At 41.4% G+C, this 19279-nt stretch overlaps 1 protein-coding gene across 21 annotated transcripts in view; it reads left to right on the top strand.

Moving 5' to 3' along the window:
* The window catches only part of ROBO2 (roundabout guidance receptor 2), a 621912-nt gene that overhangs the window by 440783 nt on the left and 161850 nt on the right, over positions 1–19279 (top strand). For 13 of the 21 annotated variants that reach the window (XM_075909831.2, XM_006136940.4, XM_089773463.1 and 10 more), the window contains exon 5: positions 6470–6608. In XM_075909831.2, the coding sequence (XP_075765946.1) occupies positions 6470–6608 (139 nt within the window). Of the gene's footprint in view, positions 1–6469; positions 6609–8276; positions 8394–19279 lie in introns of all 21 variants that reach the window. The other 8 variants (XM_089773474.1, XM_089773465.1, XM_089773469.1 and 5 more) reach the window with 1 other exon arrangement.

The raw sequence follows: 19279 nt of genomic DNA, 5'->3' as shown, positions 1-19279 counted from the left end.
TTGCCCTCTCCCCCACCTCCCACATGGGCTGGTGGGCCATAAGTTTGGCTTTGGTTCACACGATAGGCTGTCTGGGCTCAGGCTTCAATCCCCTCTCAGGGGTTATGTAATTTGTTTTTAGATGGGGGTCCCGGTGCAATGAAGTTTGAGACCTGCTACTCTAGGCAAAAAAGCAGATTTTCTTCTACTTGCAATCAAAAACAAACAAACCATAGTTATATAGGTTTATCATGATTCTTACTAGACAATGAGAACACTTTAAAAACAATTATTTCTTTCCCACGAAGAAAGAGAAAATAGTTTAAAATTTGACTCGGTCTCTACAGAGTAGAGGATGTTACATTCTTCAGTCCAGCAGTTGTCTTGGCAGAAAAAGATATTAAGGCATTTAGGATTGCTTTTATTATATTTTGACTTCCCAAACCTGATTATCTGAATATTTGAAGGACATATCAAGGGCAGTAATGCATATCTGGCAGCCATCAGGGACTCTCTAATGGACTGCAGTATACATACAATCAGTGTTATAAAAGAAAAGTATGTACTGAGTGTCACATTCCAGGCTGCAATTCAGAAAAGTGAGGGACTGTGTCACTCCAGCCCTACAACCTTTTGTGCCTTACAATACTTGTAGCTTCCAAGTTGGATTCCTCATAGTGAGTCTGCCAGCAGGCAGGTCATATCATGACTGCCTATATGTGTCCACAGTCCTGGTCCAGCAGCTCTGACTCCAGCAGCCTGTTGGCAGCACGTCAGCCATACTCTGTTTTCCAACAGTTTTGGTTACTAGTTGCAGGATGATCCCAACACACCTGTAGTCAGTGTTCCTTCTAAACTGCAGCACAGCTTCACAGATGATTAATCACCCCAGCCAGTCAGCTCCTTTCAGGGAAACCTGCCCATAGTTCCAAATTTTCATTCCAAAACTTGTGTTCTGCACGATCCACCCCCTTCCGAAGAGTGCCAATATTTTAAGTCCATTGCACCTTTAAGGCAAAAATATCCAATAAGTTAATACTTTATTTGGAGTTACCAACCCATTCACAATACTGGATTAGTTTTGATTAAATAATGAAGTAAATTTATTTAACAGCAAAGAGAGAGCTTTTAAGTGAGTACAAATATAAGATTTTCAAAGTCAGAAAAGATTACAAGAGAAATAAAGATAAAACACTTTCTAATAGCTAAAATTGTACAGATTAGACATGGTTAAAGATAGAATTCTCACCAACATTCAAAGGGTTGCTTCCTTTGTGGTGTTCGATGAAAAAGAATGATGGTGTCGTACATTGGGCTATTTTGTCCCTCACCTTTATAGTCCAGGCACTCTTTGAAGTGCATTTTCTTGATTGTTACCCCTAGATAAAGTTAATTCCTACTGTGAGGTTGAAGTCATGGAGTCTCATTGTGAAAGAGGTTCCAGGCTGCTGCTTGCTAAAATGTACATCGATCTGTTATTTCCCCTCTTTTCTAGCCAAAGAATGGCCATTTGACAGGTTATTGTCCATCATTTTTGATGACCAGAGATGTCAGTTTGTCGTTTGTCTTTGAGAAATAGGTTTAGCCAGTTCCCAGACTGCCAAGGGAAGGTTGAGCTCTGTGGCAATACCATAGCATACCATCTCATATCATTCTTACTTCTGCACTGATTTCTCTGGTGATGGCTCTGACTTCAGAGCTGGGCTCCAAGCCAGAACCACTTCTCTCCAGCAGCCCAAATCTGAAGGTAGCACCACTGCCAGCAGCAGCACAGAAATAAGTACCACAACCCCGTCTCCAGTGACCTTGCATCCAGAGCTCCTTTATGGGTCAGGAACCCTAAAATTACAACACCATAACATTTGAGATTTAAATAACTGAAATCATGAAATTTACCATTTTTAATCTCCCATGCCCATGAAATAGACTGAAGTGGATTGTGAATTTGGTAGAGTCCTAATTACAGGTTATCATCTTCCATACAAAACAGGATTCTCCTTCTGATCTGGGTAGGATCACTTCTGCAGGCTTTTGCATTAATGTCCCATGTACTACATAACCAAAATTTTCTCTAAGGGCACATCTACACAGCAGGGCCAAAGTCAAATTAAGCTACCCAATTTCAGCTACGTCACTTGCGTAGCTGAAGTTGAAATAGCTTAATTCGGCTTTTGTCACTGTCTACACAGCAGAAAGTCAATGGAAGAACACTCTTCCTTTGACTTCCCTTACTCCGTGTGAAATGAAGGTTACAGGAGTCAGAGTAAGAAGTCCTCCAGCTTGCCATTATTTTGAAATGCTCTAATGCTGCTGTGTAGACATACCTAAAGTGTATATCTCAAGTGCTGCAGCAAATTATAGATGTCTATCTGGTATTCTGATTACATTAACAAGTCACTTTTATAACTGCAAGCAAAGTTTATTCTGAAGTTATAAAGGTCCCACTAGTAAGACTGCAACTAGCTGACATAACATATAACCATGACCTATTTTATAGTCCTCTTCGAAGACTATTCATCAGCAGAGCATAGCTTGGGCAGTGGCCACGTAATTTACGCAGTTCAAGCTTTTAAAATGGCTACATTAAAAATTTTATATGTGGCCATGATTTTAATTTATCATCCTGTCCTGCTATTTTCTCAGATGTATTGTGGTCTGAATATTGTTGACAGAATTACAATGTTTAATTATACCACCAGACTTTATTTATGGCCAAAGCTTTAAATAAAGTAATATTTTCCAAAGTTCTGATCTGAAACTGAATTTGACTTGTCTGTGTAAGAAATATATTTTATTTATCATGCACTGGCAAGCACTGTTCTGTCTCCTGAGAGATTAATATTGTAAGCAACTTATGCAGGTGATTCAAATTGAGTTAATCTCACATAAAGAGTGTTATTTGCATTGCCAATGGCATTCACTCTGATCACTCTATAGCTGTATAATTAGCTATTGGACATGTTCAGAGGCCTGTATGAGTGATACTAAAAGAAGAAAACAACATAAGAGGTAACTTTGTTTTTTCCTCATTCATACTATGCAAAATCCAGAGATGATAGCAAAATGGAAATAACGGTTGTAATTTGCATGTCCTTGATAACTGCAATGTGTACTTAGGCAGTTATTTATTTTCCAACAAGTTCTTAGCTGTTGTGGGAAATATGCCTTTTTGAGATACTGCTATAGGTGCGGTAATGGGGTCACTCGCTGCTACAGCGCATCCTGCTGGTCAGTTCAGGAATCAGCTGTTTTCTCAGCAAGGTGCTCTTTGTGGGTGGTGCATTCCCCATCATCACTTTTCTCTCCTGTCTCCACCATTTCTCTCTGGATCCACGTTGCTCTCTGGACTGCAGTGTCCTCTTCAGCATGCTGCCCTCCAGCAGTGTCTTCTACTTTGGTCTCTCCCCCTTCCAAGGAGTGTCATCAGTCTTTAGTCTCACACTTGCTGCTGGGACCAACTGCAGCCCCTACATCTATCCATTGCCTCAGGGACAGGCTGAAATCAGTAATGGCCATGCTCTAGTGTGGCAAGGTGTGCTGCAAGTGAGATGGTGGGAACCCAAGCCTGCCCACTACTCTTAAGTCCCATCCCCAGGACCCTATGGAAGCAGCCATGTTCTCCTTCCCTCTGACATTCCCTGTAACCCTTGCACCTTAACTCTCCTTCCTGTGACCCTTGCACCTTCTTGGTTGTTTTTTATCAGGGGCAACAGCCTGGCATGTATCAGGTGGAAGCTTCTCTCCAGCTCCCCTGTCCAGCTCCCTGTTTCTAAAATGGACATAATACACTCTCATCTCATCAGGTGCTGGAAAAAAATAAGTTAATTATTTTTTTTATCAAGCACTCAGGTACCGTAGTGTTTAGTGCCAAAGAAAAGCCCATGAATTCAATAACTAATGAATTAAGATGTTAGTAAGTTATGAATTGTGTGCAATAAATAAGTCTTGAGGCCCCATATTAAACAATGAAAATACAACAAAGCATTGAATAGCTGTTCGTTTAGTTAATATTGTCCATTCTGTGCACTGTGGAAAAATAGCATGCGACCACATAATTAAAAACTGTCCCCTAAAGCATATGAAGAAGGGAGCTGAATTAAGGTTGCGTGGGCGAACCTAATTCTGGGGAGTTTGATCTGGCAACTTTATTAATTTTTTTAATGCATTTTAATGGAATTATACATGTATTCCAAAGCTTCAAAGCTGTCTGTGTTTATGTGTAATGTAGTCAACCTGAGAAATTCTATGCTATAGGAACTCAGGAAGCTGAACTCTATGAGTCAGATTCTGATTTTATTTATGGTGTAAATCTGGATTAATTTAATGTCATAGCTCAGTTGAGATTGAAATGTCAGATGCAGTGTGTGACAAGTACCTTTATTTATAAATCTCTTTCTTTAGTGTAAATATGTATATATATAATTTACAACACTAAAAGTGTGTGTTGGGGAGGGGAAGGGAGGGGAATGCTGGAACCAAATTTGGATGAAGCATTAGGTAACTTGGAGATAAAAATCAGTGATATGTCTTGAAATGAAATTATCTGGATTTGTCCCAGTGTGACTGAGGTCAGATTTTGGCAGTGTGTCTAGATTTGAAAAAGGCATTGATATGATATTTTTTAATCAGTACATGCTAAAAAAACAAAGCTTATTACTCAGGGCATCATTTAGTTTCTTATAGTGGAGTTAGTCATGGAGATCTAGATGCACTGAAGGGTATTTTCACTTTCCCCCAAAACATAAAGAATTGATTATCATGAAAGGCAGAATACTGCAGTAAATAGCCTATTAGTCTTATATTGCTTGGCAAGTCATATATTCTTATGGCTAAACTGTAGGTTTCAAAACACACCATGTATGTGGAATGGCGTGAAGCAAAGATGAGTACTCAGACAGACACTAGGGAAAAACAACATAAAAGATAAAAGATTTAGAAAACCTGATTTATGAGGAAAGATTAAGAAAAACTGGACTTGTGTAATCTTGAGATAAGAAGACTGAGGGGGGAAGGGGTTAGTAAGTCTTCAAACATGTTTAAGGGCTGTAATAAGAGGATCATGATCAGTTGTTCTTCATGTCCACTGAAGGTAGGACAAGAAGTAATGGTCTTAATCTTCAGCAGGGGAGATGTAGGTTAGAGATTAGTAAAAACTTTCCAGCTATAAGGACATTTAAGCACTGGAATAGGTCATCAGAAAAGGTGGTGGAATCACTGTCACTAGATGTTTTTAAGAACGAGTTAGATGAACACCTGTCAGAGATGGTGTAAAAGAGTTCTGTTAAGTTTTTATTCCAGAAGGTGAGATGTGCAGATCACTCCCACTTACCTACAGCTAGAAGCTTATGTTCAGGCTCCAGTTTCTTAGTTCTTGCAAGGGGGAGGGCGGGATCCTGCCTCTTAGTGGCCCTTTTCATGCCTCTTCTGATGACGGATTGAAAGGAAAATAAATGTGGCAATGCACCTGATAATAACTTCTTCCCAAAGCCAGTTCAGTGGGGGAAAGGACTTACATTACCTTGTTACTTAATAGCTGTAAGAGTAGCCATTTTCTAGGAGTTCTATGTGGGTAGCTGAATCAGGCTCACACTGCCAGGCTAACCCTAGGAGTTTAATGCATTCCCTGCATAGCTGGGCATTGTGATCTTGTGACTGGGAGTACTTGATTCGAGTACTTGCAGCTTCAGGTGACATTTCAGCGATCTCTCCCTCTGGCTCATTACAGTTTCCTCTCTACACCATACACAGAACATTTCCGGTGGCTTCCTCATCAGTGTTCGTTCTATACCCTATCAGGAATGGTCTAGGTTTATTTAGCCCTGCATCAGACCAGGGAGCTGGATTTGTTGACTTCTTGAGTTCCCTTTCAATCCTACATTTCTGGGATTCTATGAATCTTTGTCTGGGCTTCTCCTTGTACATGGTGGGGGTGGACGGAGGCAATCTATTCCAAGTATTACTGATCCTGGCACACTGGCCCCACTCTGTGGCATTAGGCAGAAAGGGAGGGTAGTGACCCCACTTTCCTGCCCCATTTTCTGATTCTCATTTCCCACAAACTGTCTGTATACTACTCAGAGTAGAGGGAATATGATTTCAACTGTGTGGCTATTGTGAAATTATGGAAATATGGGATTTTTTGCTTGCCCTCTTTGACTGGTGGCTCAGTGAAGCAAATAATCATAGACTTAGTATTTTGTAGCCTGATATTGCATATTTGGGACTAAAGCTGATGAAGTTAAAATATTTGTTCTCTTTGTTAAGCTACTTCATATGTGGAAGCTGATTATATGGTTTTGCTGCCCTTGTGGCATGCAGTTTTTATGTTTTATGCAGAATATGTTGTGCTAGCCACTGACTTTCCTTCTTTGTTCTTAACAATTGATAACATCTGTGTACATTATCATCAATCTCATCATTATCAATTCATCTATATTTATGCCACTTTAAAATCCAACTCACTGCATGCCATTTTAAAATCTCTTTCAAGAACGACCCACGTTTTTAAGGAGACCAATTAACCAAGTGGTTCTGGAGGAAGAGGCAGTAGAATTCCGATGTCAGGTCCAGGGGGATCCCCAGCCAACAGTCCGGTGGAAGAAGGATGATGTGGATTTGCCAAGAGGAAGGTAAGAGTGACCATTCTTATTCTCATTGTCAGCCTCTCTTCTCTGGTTAACCTTTATTCTCTAATGTAAAACCCTATTGATTAGATATAATAGCTAAGGATGTTTATTGCCTGTTTGTCATATTAGCATGTATCATAATCAGGAGTGCTGACCAGCACCTGGTGACTAAGGGGTTAACTATGTTTCCTGTACCTAGCCAGGTATCGGGTGGTTGGCCAATAACAGCAAAGGTAGGAATTTCAAACTGGAAAAGAAGAGTTTTTCTCTCTGTTTCTTTGTTTGAGATTTAGAGTGGTTTCTTCCAAGACTGAAGGAGATAGGAGGCCCATCTCTCTACAAGAATAGATTTCTTACAATGTGTAAGTAGGGCAAAGTTTAGATAGTCCATCAGGATTTTGTTGTTTTTCCTGGTTTGGGAATTTGGAACTGATGTCTGAGCTGGTTAAGTACTGTGCAGGGGGTCAGTCTAGATGATCATAATGGTCCCTTCTGACCTTAAAGTCTATAAGTGTTTGGTCTTTCTTTATAACTAAGTTTTCGCCCAGGGATTTTTTTCTGAGTACCGTATATCAATTGGCGGCCCTTTCCATCTAGCCACTTTACCATGCTTGCAACTGTAGTTATGTTTTGATAATAAAAGTTTGGGTTTTTTTTCTAATTAACCAGAATTGGTTGATTGGCTCGTCCTTGGACTCAGTGCCTAACTGCAAGGGCAGAGTCCATTATTGTCTGTCATTCCCTTCCTGATTTTCCCAACTCCAAGTAAAACAGAGGTTGGGATAGGGGAGAGTTTTACCTTAGGGAGGAGGTTTCCCAAGTGATCTCTTCCCTGGTTTTCTTGGAATTACTTGGGTGGTGGCAGTGGATTTCTCCAAAATCCGGGTATTAGGATTTGGGAAGGAAGTTTTTGTACCAAAGCCTGTAAAGACAAGGTTTTCAGGTTCTCTTGTGGGCCCCCACTTCTGCATTTGACATGCCAGAGTGGGGAACAGCGTTGACAGAATGTAACGTGCTCCTGAGCTGGTGGACTAAGGAAAACCATTTGAGGTACAATCACCCAAGTAAGAGTGTTTTGGAGAGGAGAGTGGTAGAGAGTTATTTTGTCAACTTGGCCATTCACTTCACTTGAAGAACATGTCTGATGAACCTTCACAAACAAGAGAGGTAAATACTTTAGAAAGCTGACAGTCCAGAGAATAATTTACAGATGCTCTAGAAGGAGAAAATTGACTACTTGGAAGCTGTAGTTCGAAAGCATAAAATAAGACAGACTGGAAGAGTTTGCTGGCTCTTCTCCAGTCTTATGCAATGGTTTGAGGCTGGAAACTAAGTCTTTCTTTTCTGAAATATTTTGGAAAGTAAACAACAAAATGCCAGAAATAGGGAAAAGAAAGTTAAGAGGGGCCAGTCATTAGTAACAGATGTCCTGGCAGGAGGAAACACAGAAGAAACACACACAAGAGAGTTAGTTCAAATTGAAAACATATATTTCCCCAGTGCAAGGGAAAAATAAGGCAACACCTTGAAAAGATAGTTATTAAATCATAGGTGAATGTTAATATACTAAATTTATATACTACAATTGGAGAGGACTGAGCAAATATGAAGGAAAATAACTCCAGCTGTGAGCACATTCAGTAAGGGTGCTCCCATTGAAATTAATTGCAGAGCTCCCATTGGTCTCATTGGAAGGGAAACCAGCAGAAGCAGCCATATTCAACAACCAAGCATTCCTCCTTACCTGATCAAGCACAAACAAAAAGCAGTGTTTATATTTCCAGCAAGGTAAAATGTTTGATCAGAAATTAGTTTTTTTATGACATGTTGTTGATATACAAGTAGAAATAATGTTAACGGTAGTTTGCATTCATCATCTAACCTTTTGTTCCTCTCCCACATAAACAATATACTGAGTCATACTCATATTGTCTTTTATCATTCTTAAAACATTGTGTATATGGACAGGTAAAGTGACATAAAAAGTAGCACAGAAACATTTAAATGTGTTTTATAAGCACATATCTAGTCAATAGAATAGTACTTTCTGCTGAAAAGGACCTTGATTTACTAAGTGTTTTGGGTTTTTTTGAAGTATTAATAATTACAGTTCTGTGTCTTGCTCCATTATGCCCCATATGAGTTTGTGTTTACAAAAGATGTTGTGAAAGGTAGCAAGAACATTTTGTCTGATAAACTGTACTTATCCCTTCACCCCACAACCGCGCGTTGGCACACTAAAGGCCTCTTAACACCCTCATGTGGTGATCAAAGTGACTATCAAAAGGGATTCTTATGATGCCTAAACTATGAGGTCAGGGTCTCATTTCCCTGTTTATATGCACATAAATGTGGTGGCTCAACAAGAATTAGCGGAGACATAATTTCTGAAACTGGCGGGAGCATGCTCAACTGTGCCTCCACTTCTGTTCTCCTTATGCTATTATAGTGACGCTACTATTTATACTTGCACTAGTTCTCTTCAAGTTACCATGTATACATGTACATGAGAAGAAGCAGAGCTCTAGTTCTTACTGTAGACTTAGCTTTTGTGAGTCTCAATTTCTGTGTGCTTAATTTACGGTAACTTACAGATGCCTGATTTTGAGAAAATGCTCAGCAACTGCCCTCTGAAAATCAGACTCCATTTAGACGTCTCAAATTGGTCATCCAACATCACCATACTAAAAGGGATCTATGTATCCACCATTGTCTCTTCCTGGATACATATTTAGTAATCCAAAGATTTTGCTGCTCTTGGTTTGAAGGGTATGACCAGTCTACTGTTCTTTCATTATCTACTTGACTCACAATTCACATGTAGAAACCTGCTCATCTTGTTGCTTTATCTGCTAAGTTTGATAAATATTTCACACTGACAAAGAACTTCTATTTTCTGGATTTTGAAATATTTAATATGTGGCATAATAGTAATAATAATAATAATAATTAATAATTAAAAATGCTGTTTTTCAAAAATGTGTTCACTGGAATTTGTTTCTGTCTACCTATAGTATTCAGCCTAGTGAAGTATCATGACATCAAAACTAATGTGATATAATAGATATTGAATTTGAATATATTGAAATGTATTTTAATCTAATATTGTAAATATCTATTATTTTAGGAACTGATCCTGAAAATGCTGTTGCCAGCTGTAGTGTTTTCTGTTGTGCACTGGTCACTGAAGCCAGTGGTAGCAACTCAAAGTGGCAACAATACTCTTAGGCTATGTCTAGACTACGGAGAAGATTAGAAAGAGGATATGCAAATTCAGTGGGAATTTGCATATCTTCTTCTGGCCTCAATTTCGAAAGTGAAAGTAGTTTAGATGCGGCTTTTTCAGCAAGACCTTATTTCCCCTCCCTTTGTCGAAAAGCCACGTAAACCTCATTTTTTTGAGGAAAAGCGGCTTTTTGACAAGGGGGGGAGTTTGCTGAAAAACCTACCTCTAAACTACTTTCACTTGTGAAAGCTCCACTTTCAAAAGTGAGATCAGAAGAAGATATGCAAATTCCTGTGGAACTTTCATATCCTCTTTTGACTCTTCCCTGTAGTCTAGACAAGCCCTATGTAGTAATTGAAAGATTGGTCTTTTATTCTCCCCATTCCTCCAAAAATAACATCAATAGAACAGGACAAATAACCCTGTTGTTTACACATGTCACTTTGCAGTTTAAGATAAAGGAAGATTTTAGATGAGCTTTTGTTCCAAATGCAATAACAAGTGTATGTCTATCTAGTGTGAGAAGTACCATCAGTGAACCTTATGATTGGAATCTTTTTATCAAAATTGGGATTTTGTTGTTTGAGCAGACCAAGATACTGTTTTGGTTTTGCATTTTGTTTCATTATGCTTAGGAAATCTATTGTGTTCAAGTGTTTTTTTTAAACATTGTTATTACTGTAAAGCCAGTGACCCTTCGCTGCCCTAGCCAGGCTACCAGCCCTGCTGCCCTCATCCCCAGCTGGTCCTCCAGCCATTGGGCTCCTGGGATCTCTAGTCCAAGAGCATCCATGGTCCTGCCAGAACACCACTATTGCCAAACCAGAGAGTGCTGGTATTTGGAGGTGCAACCTGTAGTAAGATAACCATTGTGAGTCCTTATTCAGTTTTAATTTTAACACATGATTTTGTTTTCTTCCAGGTCACTGATAAAGCTAGTATATAATATACTGCAAAGATCCAATCTCTGAGTTACCCCATTAGAAAGATACCTACTCAACAATGATCCCTCGTTTAAAATTGCTTTGTGAGACCTACCAATGAGCCAGTTTTTAGTTTATTTGATTGACAGTAATTTAATTAATGCCAGTCTTTCTTTAGCTATTTTGGTCGAGTCCTTTGGTTTAGAAGCAGTCATTCCTCCCCCCCCCCCTCCCCTGTGATCAATGTCATGCTAGCAGGCTGACACTTGCTAGCAATCTTATCAGGAAAGCTGAGGATTTGAAAGGCATGAAAGTTGTTCTCTCTAGAGAGAGAACTAGAGCATCCTTCTCTCCCTCCTCCTTGCTGACATAGCTTGACTGAAGTAAACAGATCCAGGATGATTTACACCTGCTGGAGATTTGACCCAAATTCTTTAGGTCAGGACTGAGATACATTGGTGACACAGTACAGGGAAGACTTGATGTGGATACAGCTGCAAAATGAGGACAGACACATGTGTGAAATTAAGCAGCAAGTCACAACTTCAACTCACAGGAGGCTACCCGCCTACCACACCTACTCTTCTATAGCAGACATTTATTTGATTCTACAGGGGATGGGGGAGGTTGCAGAGCTTCTTACCATGTAACCCATAAAGCCAAGCAAGCTCTCCTCAGTCTACCCTCAAGAAGAGTCAGCTCTCTCTGACGCTTAGCACCCTCTACCCCACCCTCACACACAGAGACAGAGCACGTAGGATGGCTACAAGGTCTGATCCTAACACAGGAGCCCAAAGCTCATCCCAAAATCTCAGGATTTTTACTTCTGGGAACCATTAATTAGTGACTCTGGCAACTGGCACAAGTTGCAATGAACAAACAATTCCATCCCAGAACCTCAGTTATGTACTAAGTACCTTCTTATTTGGCCTTCTGTGTCATGAAGATACTATGAGGAAGGCCCATAGGAGAAAAAAATTCCTTCCTGATCTCCTAAGCTGGTGAACAGCTAGATCTACAGCATCTGTCCAGCCAGATTCACATTTCTTGTTTGGGAGGGTAGGGGACATTGCTAGAATAGAGTCAAAAGAGATGCCACATTCCCCCCACCCTGGATTAAATCCTACAGGCGGGGATTGCTGGCCAATCAGCACCTTCCACTCCCCAGGTGGCCAGTGTATTCCAGAAGCTTCCAGGGGGAGGTGCTACCTATTGTCCCTTGACAAGCATCTCCTGCCCTTGCTGCTGGAACTGTTTCCCTTCACCACTAAACCCATCAATTTCTCTATTTATGTGGGTTTGTGGCATTTTTACTACCCCTTCCTGTGTTTTACATGTTCACTGAATAAGCAGATTACTTTAGTTTCTAGTCATTTCACTCTAGGACATTTTATGACCACTCAGCTTCTTTTAAGAGCTGGGTAAAGGGAGGAGACATCTACCATTTATATAAACAGAAGCTTAAAATGATGTCTTCATCATTCAAAGTGTACTTGGGACTCTACAACATTTTGAATTGGGTTTTATTTAAGCAGCAGAATTTGGAGCAATCTAAAAGAATAGCTTTTACTATATGTATTTGTTCAGTGTGGGCAAAGATATTTGTCTAGCTGTAAACCAAATGAATATCTGAAAGATGGGTAAGTGACAGCAAGACAGCTCTGTCAGTTGAAGTGAAGAGAACTTCTGAGTATTTTCTCTTTGACTGAATGGGAGATTTTTTTAAAAGAGAAAATGAAGCTAACTCACTACTTTTAAAGCACATCTGTTATAAGCACATTACATCTACACTTCAGTATAAAACCTCCAGAAAGTTTTCCCTTTGCATTTATTACATAAATAAAATCTCCTCTGAGCAGATGCTTCACCCATCTATTTGTCTTACAGCTTAGAGTGTCAATTTCCTATTTCCACAGCTGATGACATTCTTTGTGCAGCTGCCTAATGTTAGTGTATATTCTGTTTCTAAATAACATTTTCCTCTTTGTTTCATCCCAGGATTACGATGGCAGGATTATAGGAGGTGCCCACTATGGTACTAGTGTTAAAGGTTTACTAAAGGTGTAGCAATTCCAGCTTTCAAAAGTTTCTATTTCAATTATGCTAAAACATGAATTTTGCTATAGAGAGGGTTAGGCCCTGATTCTTCAATGAGCACCTAGTTCGAAGCAATTGTACAAGGTAATGTGCAAGATCAGGATATTAGCTTATAAGAATCTTAATTTTTTTTTCTCTCTCTCAATGTAAATTCTTCTTTAAACTTTGTTTATTGAGAAATCTAACAGTAGGAGAAACATAATCACATATTGTACTTAGGAGATATTAGTCAAATTATATAGCTATTTCAACACCAAACTTTGTATTCCATAGTAATTGAAAAATACTTCAGTTCCTCAGAAACCTTACTATTATAGATTTAATTATAAAGCTCCTTTTGTGAATAATGTGTTTCTCAACTTGCAGCTGGATTGATTATGAAAAACAAGCTGCTCATAACTTCTGAAGAAATGAGTATTTTAAAGTTATAGTAATAAGAAAGTCGTAATCTAGCATTTTTGTTCAGGTTCCCATTTGCAAAAAATAAAAGAATGATGTTATTTTAAAAATGAATTTGAATAGAATTATAAAGTGTGGATTGGTATTTTATAGGAAGATGATTTTTCAGAGTTGGATGTCTGGAGTGTTTTCTCTGTTAGAATTTTCAGAAATGTCTGTGTGGTTATAGAACAGAAATCCCAATGAAACTTAGATTTATTTGTAAAAAAGAAAGAAAAGTCATCATTAGAATTATTAAAGGAATCATATGCATACAACAGTTACAAAGTTCTTGATTCAGGCTTGCAGAGTTGTTAAGATAAATTTCTGGCTCAAAGTCAAATTTCTTGTTATTTCCAAATCATTGGAAAGACCTTATTTCCTTTGTTGCTTCCACATAATTGGAAAGACCTATACCACCATTGGTATAAGCCCATAGTCCAGAGGCATGATCAAGAAAGAGAGAAAATGGTGGAGTCCCCAGGGCCTTTTATATCTTTTCCTGTGTGGAAGAAATCCCATTGTTCTGGCTGTGGGAAAGTACAGCAACAAGATGGTGGTGTCCAGTTACATAAGTCATTACATGGGCAAATCACCTGTCTATGCATGACTCTGTTCTTTGCAGGTAGATGCAATTGCCCCCACGCTAGTCTGAACATTCACAGGAAGGCTCATCAGATATGGATTGGCACTTCCTCATGCCCATTGTAAGTCAAGTGCTCCTATTCAACTGGAATAGTCCCTTCACAATAGGCTATCAAATGCCTCACTCGTTCAACTTAGAATAAACCACATAAAAATACGTGGAATGAGGAGTAGGAGGAAGCCTAGTTCGAACTACCTAGTTCGTGCCGCGTGTAGCCGCGTGGCACGGGGTTCGAACCAGCGGGGATTTAAAAATGGCGGTGCCCCGCTTATGCAAATGAAGCCCGGGAAATTTAAATCCCAGGCTTCATTTGCAATTGCGGTATGCCTACATTACCCCGCTAGTTCGAACTAGCAGGGTAGTGTAGACATACCCTTAGATGCTTTTTAAAATCTCATTTGGCAGCAACCCACCTCATTAGGTGCATAAACATCTTTGTTTTTTTAAATAATCATTTAGCAGCTCTCTAATTCATTATCGTCTGTAAAATGAGATCATAGCATTTGGGGGAGGCAATAGTATTGTGAGGATAATAGCATTGTGGGGGTAAAATAAAGACTGTGAGATGTTCAGATATTATAGAAATAAGAAGACATGTATGTATTTTAGATAGGCTTTATTATTTAAAACATGGAAGCAGGTACTGCAAGGAAAATAGGTAAAGGTTTTGGTGCCTGGTTCATCTTTATTAACCACATTCAGGGTACGTCTACACTACAACGTTAATTCGAACTAACTTAGTTCGAATTAGTTAATTCGAACTAAGCTAATTCGAACTAACGGATCTAGACTAAAAAACTAGTTCGAATTAGCGTTTTGCTAATTCGAACTAGCAAGTCCACATTGAGTGGACTCTGAACAGGGCTTAAGGATGGCCGGAAGCAGTGCCGGCAGGGCATAAGAGGAGGACTTAGAGCATGGAGATGCTCTCTCAGGCTAGCCGAGGGCTGCGCTTAAAGGGTCCCGACCCCCACCCCGGACACACAGTTCTAAGGGGTGCCCCGCTTGCAAAGAAGTTCTGGCTTGGAGTGCCCGGAGTACCCACACTGGGCACATCACACCACTCGGCCATCAGCCCGGCTGCACTTGCCGCAGGCTGCCATGTGGGGAGAGGGAGTAATTGGGGGGCTGGAGGAGAGCTTCCACCCCCAGAAGCCCGCAGAGCCAGCCCAGTCCTCCCCATCGGGGGCTCGTACCCCATTCCTCCCTCACCTCCTTCCACTTACCCTTCCCTAGCCCCCCTTCTTATTGATGTACAAAATAAAGATAACGTTTCTTCCAACATTGACTCTGTCTTTATTGAACAAAACTGGGGGGATACTGGGAAAAGGAGGTGGGAGAGGGGAAGAGAAAGGCTGGGAGAAGGGAGGGCAACTAACATGATCAGGGATTGGGAACAGGTCCCAGATGAAGAAAGGCTACAGAGACTGGGACTGTTCAGCTTAGAAAAGAGGAGACGGAGGGGGGACAGGATAGAGGTCTCTAAAAGCAGAGGTTGGGTGGAGAGGGTGCATTCAGAAAAGTTCTTCCTGAGTTCCCATAAAGAAGGACTAGAGGACACCAAAGGAAAGGAATGGGTAGCAGGCTTGAAACTAGTAAGAGAAAGTTGTTCTTCTTCACCAAGCAAATAGTTAACCTGTGGAACTCCTTGCTGCAGGAGGCTGTGAAGGCTACAACTAGAACAGAGTTTAAAGGGAAGTGAGATCAAGTCATGGAGGTTGGGTCCATGGAGTGGTATTAGCCAGGGGGTAGGAGTGGTGTCCCTGCCCAAAGTTTGTGGAAGGCTGGAGAGGGATGGCACGAGACAAATGGCTTGGTCACTGTCTTCGGTCCATCCTGTCCAGGGTCCCTAGGGTTGGCCGCTGTCGGCAGACAGGCTACTGGGCTAGATGGACCTTTGGTCTGACCCAGGACGGCCATTGTAAGCTCAGGGCTCAGGGTCGGGGGTCTCAGTGGACCCCCTTGATTTTCATGCACACCTGCTCCTGGGTGGCCAGGCTGGCAGCTCTCCAGCCCTAGCCGGCCACTTTCCTGTGCCTAGTGCGGAGATCGTGGACGAGGTCTACGATGTCCGCACTAGCCCAGGAAGGTGCCCGCCTCTTGCGGTCCAGGGCAAGCTCCCGGGAGCCGCCAGCCTGGTCCCGGGAAGAGGGGGTGGGCTGGGGGACATCGGGTGGGTGGCTCTGTGCTGTGCCAGGTGCAGGGTCTGCTGGCTGGGTGCTGGCAGGCTTGCACCTGGCACGGGCACCGTAGCCAGCCCGTGCCCCTTTAAGGGGTCCGGGGCCGGGAGGGGGGCATAGAGTTTCCCTGGTGTTGGCCAGAGTGGCCACCAGGGAAAGCTGGGGAGGGCTAGCCTCCCACTAGTTCGAATTAAGGGGCTACACACCCCTTAATTCGAACTAGCTAGTTCGAACTAGGCTTAATCCTCGTAAAATGAGGTTTACCTAGTTCGAACTAAGCGCTCCGCTAGTTCGATTCAAATTCGAACTAGCGGAGCGCTAGTGTAGCGCCTATTAAAGTTAGTTCGAACTAACGTCCGTTAGTTCGAACTAACTTTGTAGTGTAGACATACCCATAGTTACAGCACTCAGTACAGGCAGTCCCCGGGTTACGTACAAGATAGGGACTGTAGGTTTGTTCTTAAATTGAATTTGTACATAAGTCGGAACTGGCGTCCAGATTCAGCCGCTGCTGAAACTGACCAGCGGCTGACTACAGGAAGCCCGAGGCAGAGTTTCTCTGCCCCGGGCTTCCTGGAATCAGCCGCTGATCCGTTTCAACAGCAGCTGAATCTGGACACCTGGGACAGAGCAGCTGGGGCACTGCCGGGTAAGTCCCTGCAGCGCCGCACCTCGGCACTGCGGGGACCAACCCGGCAGCACCCAAGCTGCTCTACCCCAGGTGCCCCCATGTCAGCTGCTGCTGAAACTGATCAGCGGCTGATTCCGGGAAGCCTGGGGCAGAGCAACTCTGCCTCGGGCTTCCTGGAGTCAGCCGCTGGTCAGTATCAGCAGCGGCTGACTTGGGGACGCCTGGGGCAGAGCAGCTGGGGTGCTGCCGGGTTGGTCCAGTAGCGCCGAGGAGCGGCGCTGCGGGACCAACCGGCAGCACCCCAGCTGCTCTACCACAGGCGTCCGTGAGAAAAGCCTGGTCTGCTGGGGGGGGCACTCTAGCTGCGCCCCTCCCCCCCCAGCAGACCAGGGAGACGCGGGCAGCGGGACCGAGATGCGCTGCGGTCCCGCCGCCTGGGTCCTCCGCGGCTTTGCTCTGCGTCTCCCTGGTCTGCTGGAGGCCCCTCCCCCCAGCAGACTAGGGAGACGCGGAGCAGCTTTTCTCGCTCCAGCGGACTCGGGCGGCGGGACTGCGGCGCGTCTGGGGGTCCCGCTGCCCACGTCCTCCGCAGCGAGAAAAGCCCCGTTTGTAAGTACGGATCCGACATAAGTCGGATTCGCGTAACCCGGGGACTGTCTGTATTTGTTTCCAAAGAAACTGGCCATGAATTAAGAAAGCTCTTCATATGCACATTTTATGTGATAATATTGCTATCTATAGCCACATTATCCCATGTTTCTTACATTGTTTTAATTATATAAACATTTATAGTCTGCAGCATTTATAGTCTTTTGCAGAGCACAAACTACTCCCACTAAATTAACAATTCCCTATATTACAAATGTTGATACTAAGCCAACAGGGAAGATAATAGTACACTCTGAACTCTGGGATGCATAAAGCTTCATTACGGAGGCTGTCCATTTTGAATCAATGACTCAAGACTGAAATGCATTGTGGTCAAGGATAGAGGCACATGGTGTATATTATATTTTAATTGCTCTAAAAATTCTACATCAGTCTGTAGCTACCACCTGCGTTGAGGCTAGAGGAATATTTAATCAACTATGACTTGTGTCAAACTGCTGAAGATGAACAGGAGATTGTGGAGCCACTAGCCTAATGCCCTTAGCTAAAATATTAGGTTCACTACTTCATGAATAAAGTTAGCTTGACATATAAATGATGATACAGGTAGACAGGACAAAGATGATATCAGAGAAACTGAGGACAAAAGATGTCAAAGTAGCTATGGTAGACAGAAGGACAAGGACATAGTATTTTTTAAAAAGATCAGTATGTCCAGTTTTCTCCTTGGTCCATGCTTAGTGTAAATAGGACTGACTTACTCCTAAGAAATGGGCAGTTACAGTTAAGGCCTCTAACCAAATATGGCCTTACTTAAATCATGACTCTGCTTGTTTTAATCCTTAGAACAGGGAGAAGGGCATTGTTATTTTTTGAAATTCTTCGGTGGGGGGACTTTTCTTTGGCTTTCTATTTAATAACATTTGAATAGAGTTTGTGCAGTGTTGTTTCATGTCCTCAAATTTTCTAGTAAAGTCTAAGAGAGCAGCTGCATAGCCTGTAATTATGTAGCAAGTAATACGGGACTTTTTTTTCTTGAGGAAGTGAAGAGATTTGCAATTACAAGTTAAAATTTATGACATGCCATAATAACTGTTTAAACCTTTTACACAGAAGATAGCAGTGCCAGCTCTTCGTGACAGTAAGGCTACCTCAGAGAATGTATTTATCAGTTGCCTTAAATATATCTTAAGTAGCAGTCACATGGATTTTTTTATCCCAGCCCAGAACAGCTGGTTGAACTCTGTAAATACATCTTTAATGAAATTACGACTTACATTTGTAAGTGGCATTTATAGATGTTGTCTGATTAAATGAACATTGTACTAAGGAATGAAAAGTGGCAACTGCACCAGCAGAAAATGTTTGGTTTTTACACCATCCACACAATGGAAGAAGGTAGACAGGGAAACCTTAAGTTATACTTCAGAATTAAAGTGATAGGTAATTTACAAAAAGTGCATTAATAAGTGTTATGAGATTGAGGATTATTATATGAAACACAGCATAGAAAATCATAAAAAGCAGACATTGTTATTTATTTTGAATTGACAGTGTTCATTTTAAACATTATTTTGGAAAAAACATTCCCGAGTTGTCAAAGGATAATCACTTATGGGTATAAGTAAAGAAAGTCATTCAGATCTCTTATTTTATATTTAATTTGATTAAGCATTGATTTTGATTTGATTTCATATTTAATTTGATGAAGTGAGAAAAATATAAGTACCAATTTTAGTCACAAGTCATAATTAGAAGTTCTCATTTTGTTCAAGTATGAATTTGGTTACATTGTGTCCTTAGGTATAAAGCTCACGCTTTAGAGGTAGCTCTGACACACTTTTAAATCTAGTATCTTTTTTATTGCTTGGCAAATAATTTCATATATACTCTATGGGCATAAATTCCATTAGTCAGATTTCTG

The sequence above is a fragment of the Pelodiscus sinensis genome, chromosome 1 (assembly GCF_052426305.1).
Source record: "Pelodiscus sinensis isolate ZL-2025 chromosome 1, ASM5242630v1, whole genome shotgun sequence".
Taxonomy (NCBI): Eukaryota; Metazoa; Chordata; order Testudines; family Trionychidae; genus Pelodiscus; species Pelodiscus sinensis.
The sequence above is the reverse complement of the archived record's forward strand: the minus strand, read 5'-3'. Positions and strand labels throughout refer to the sequence as shown.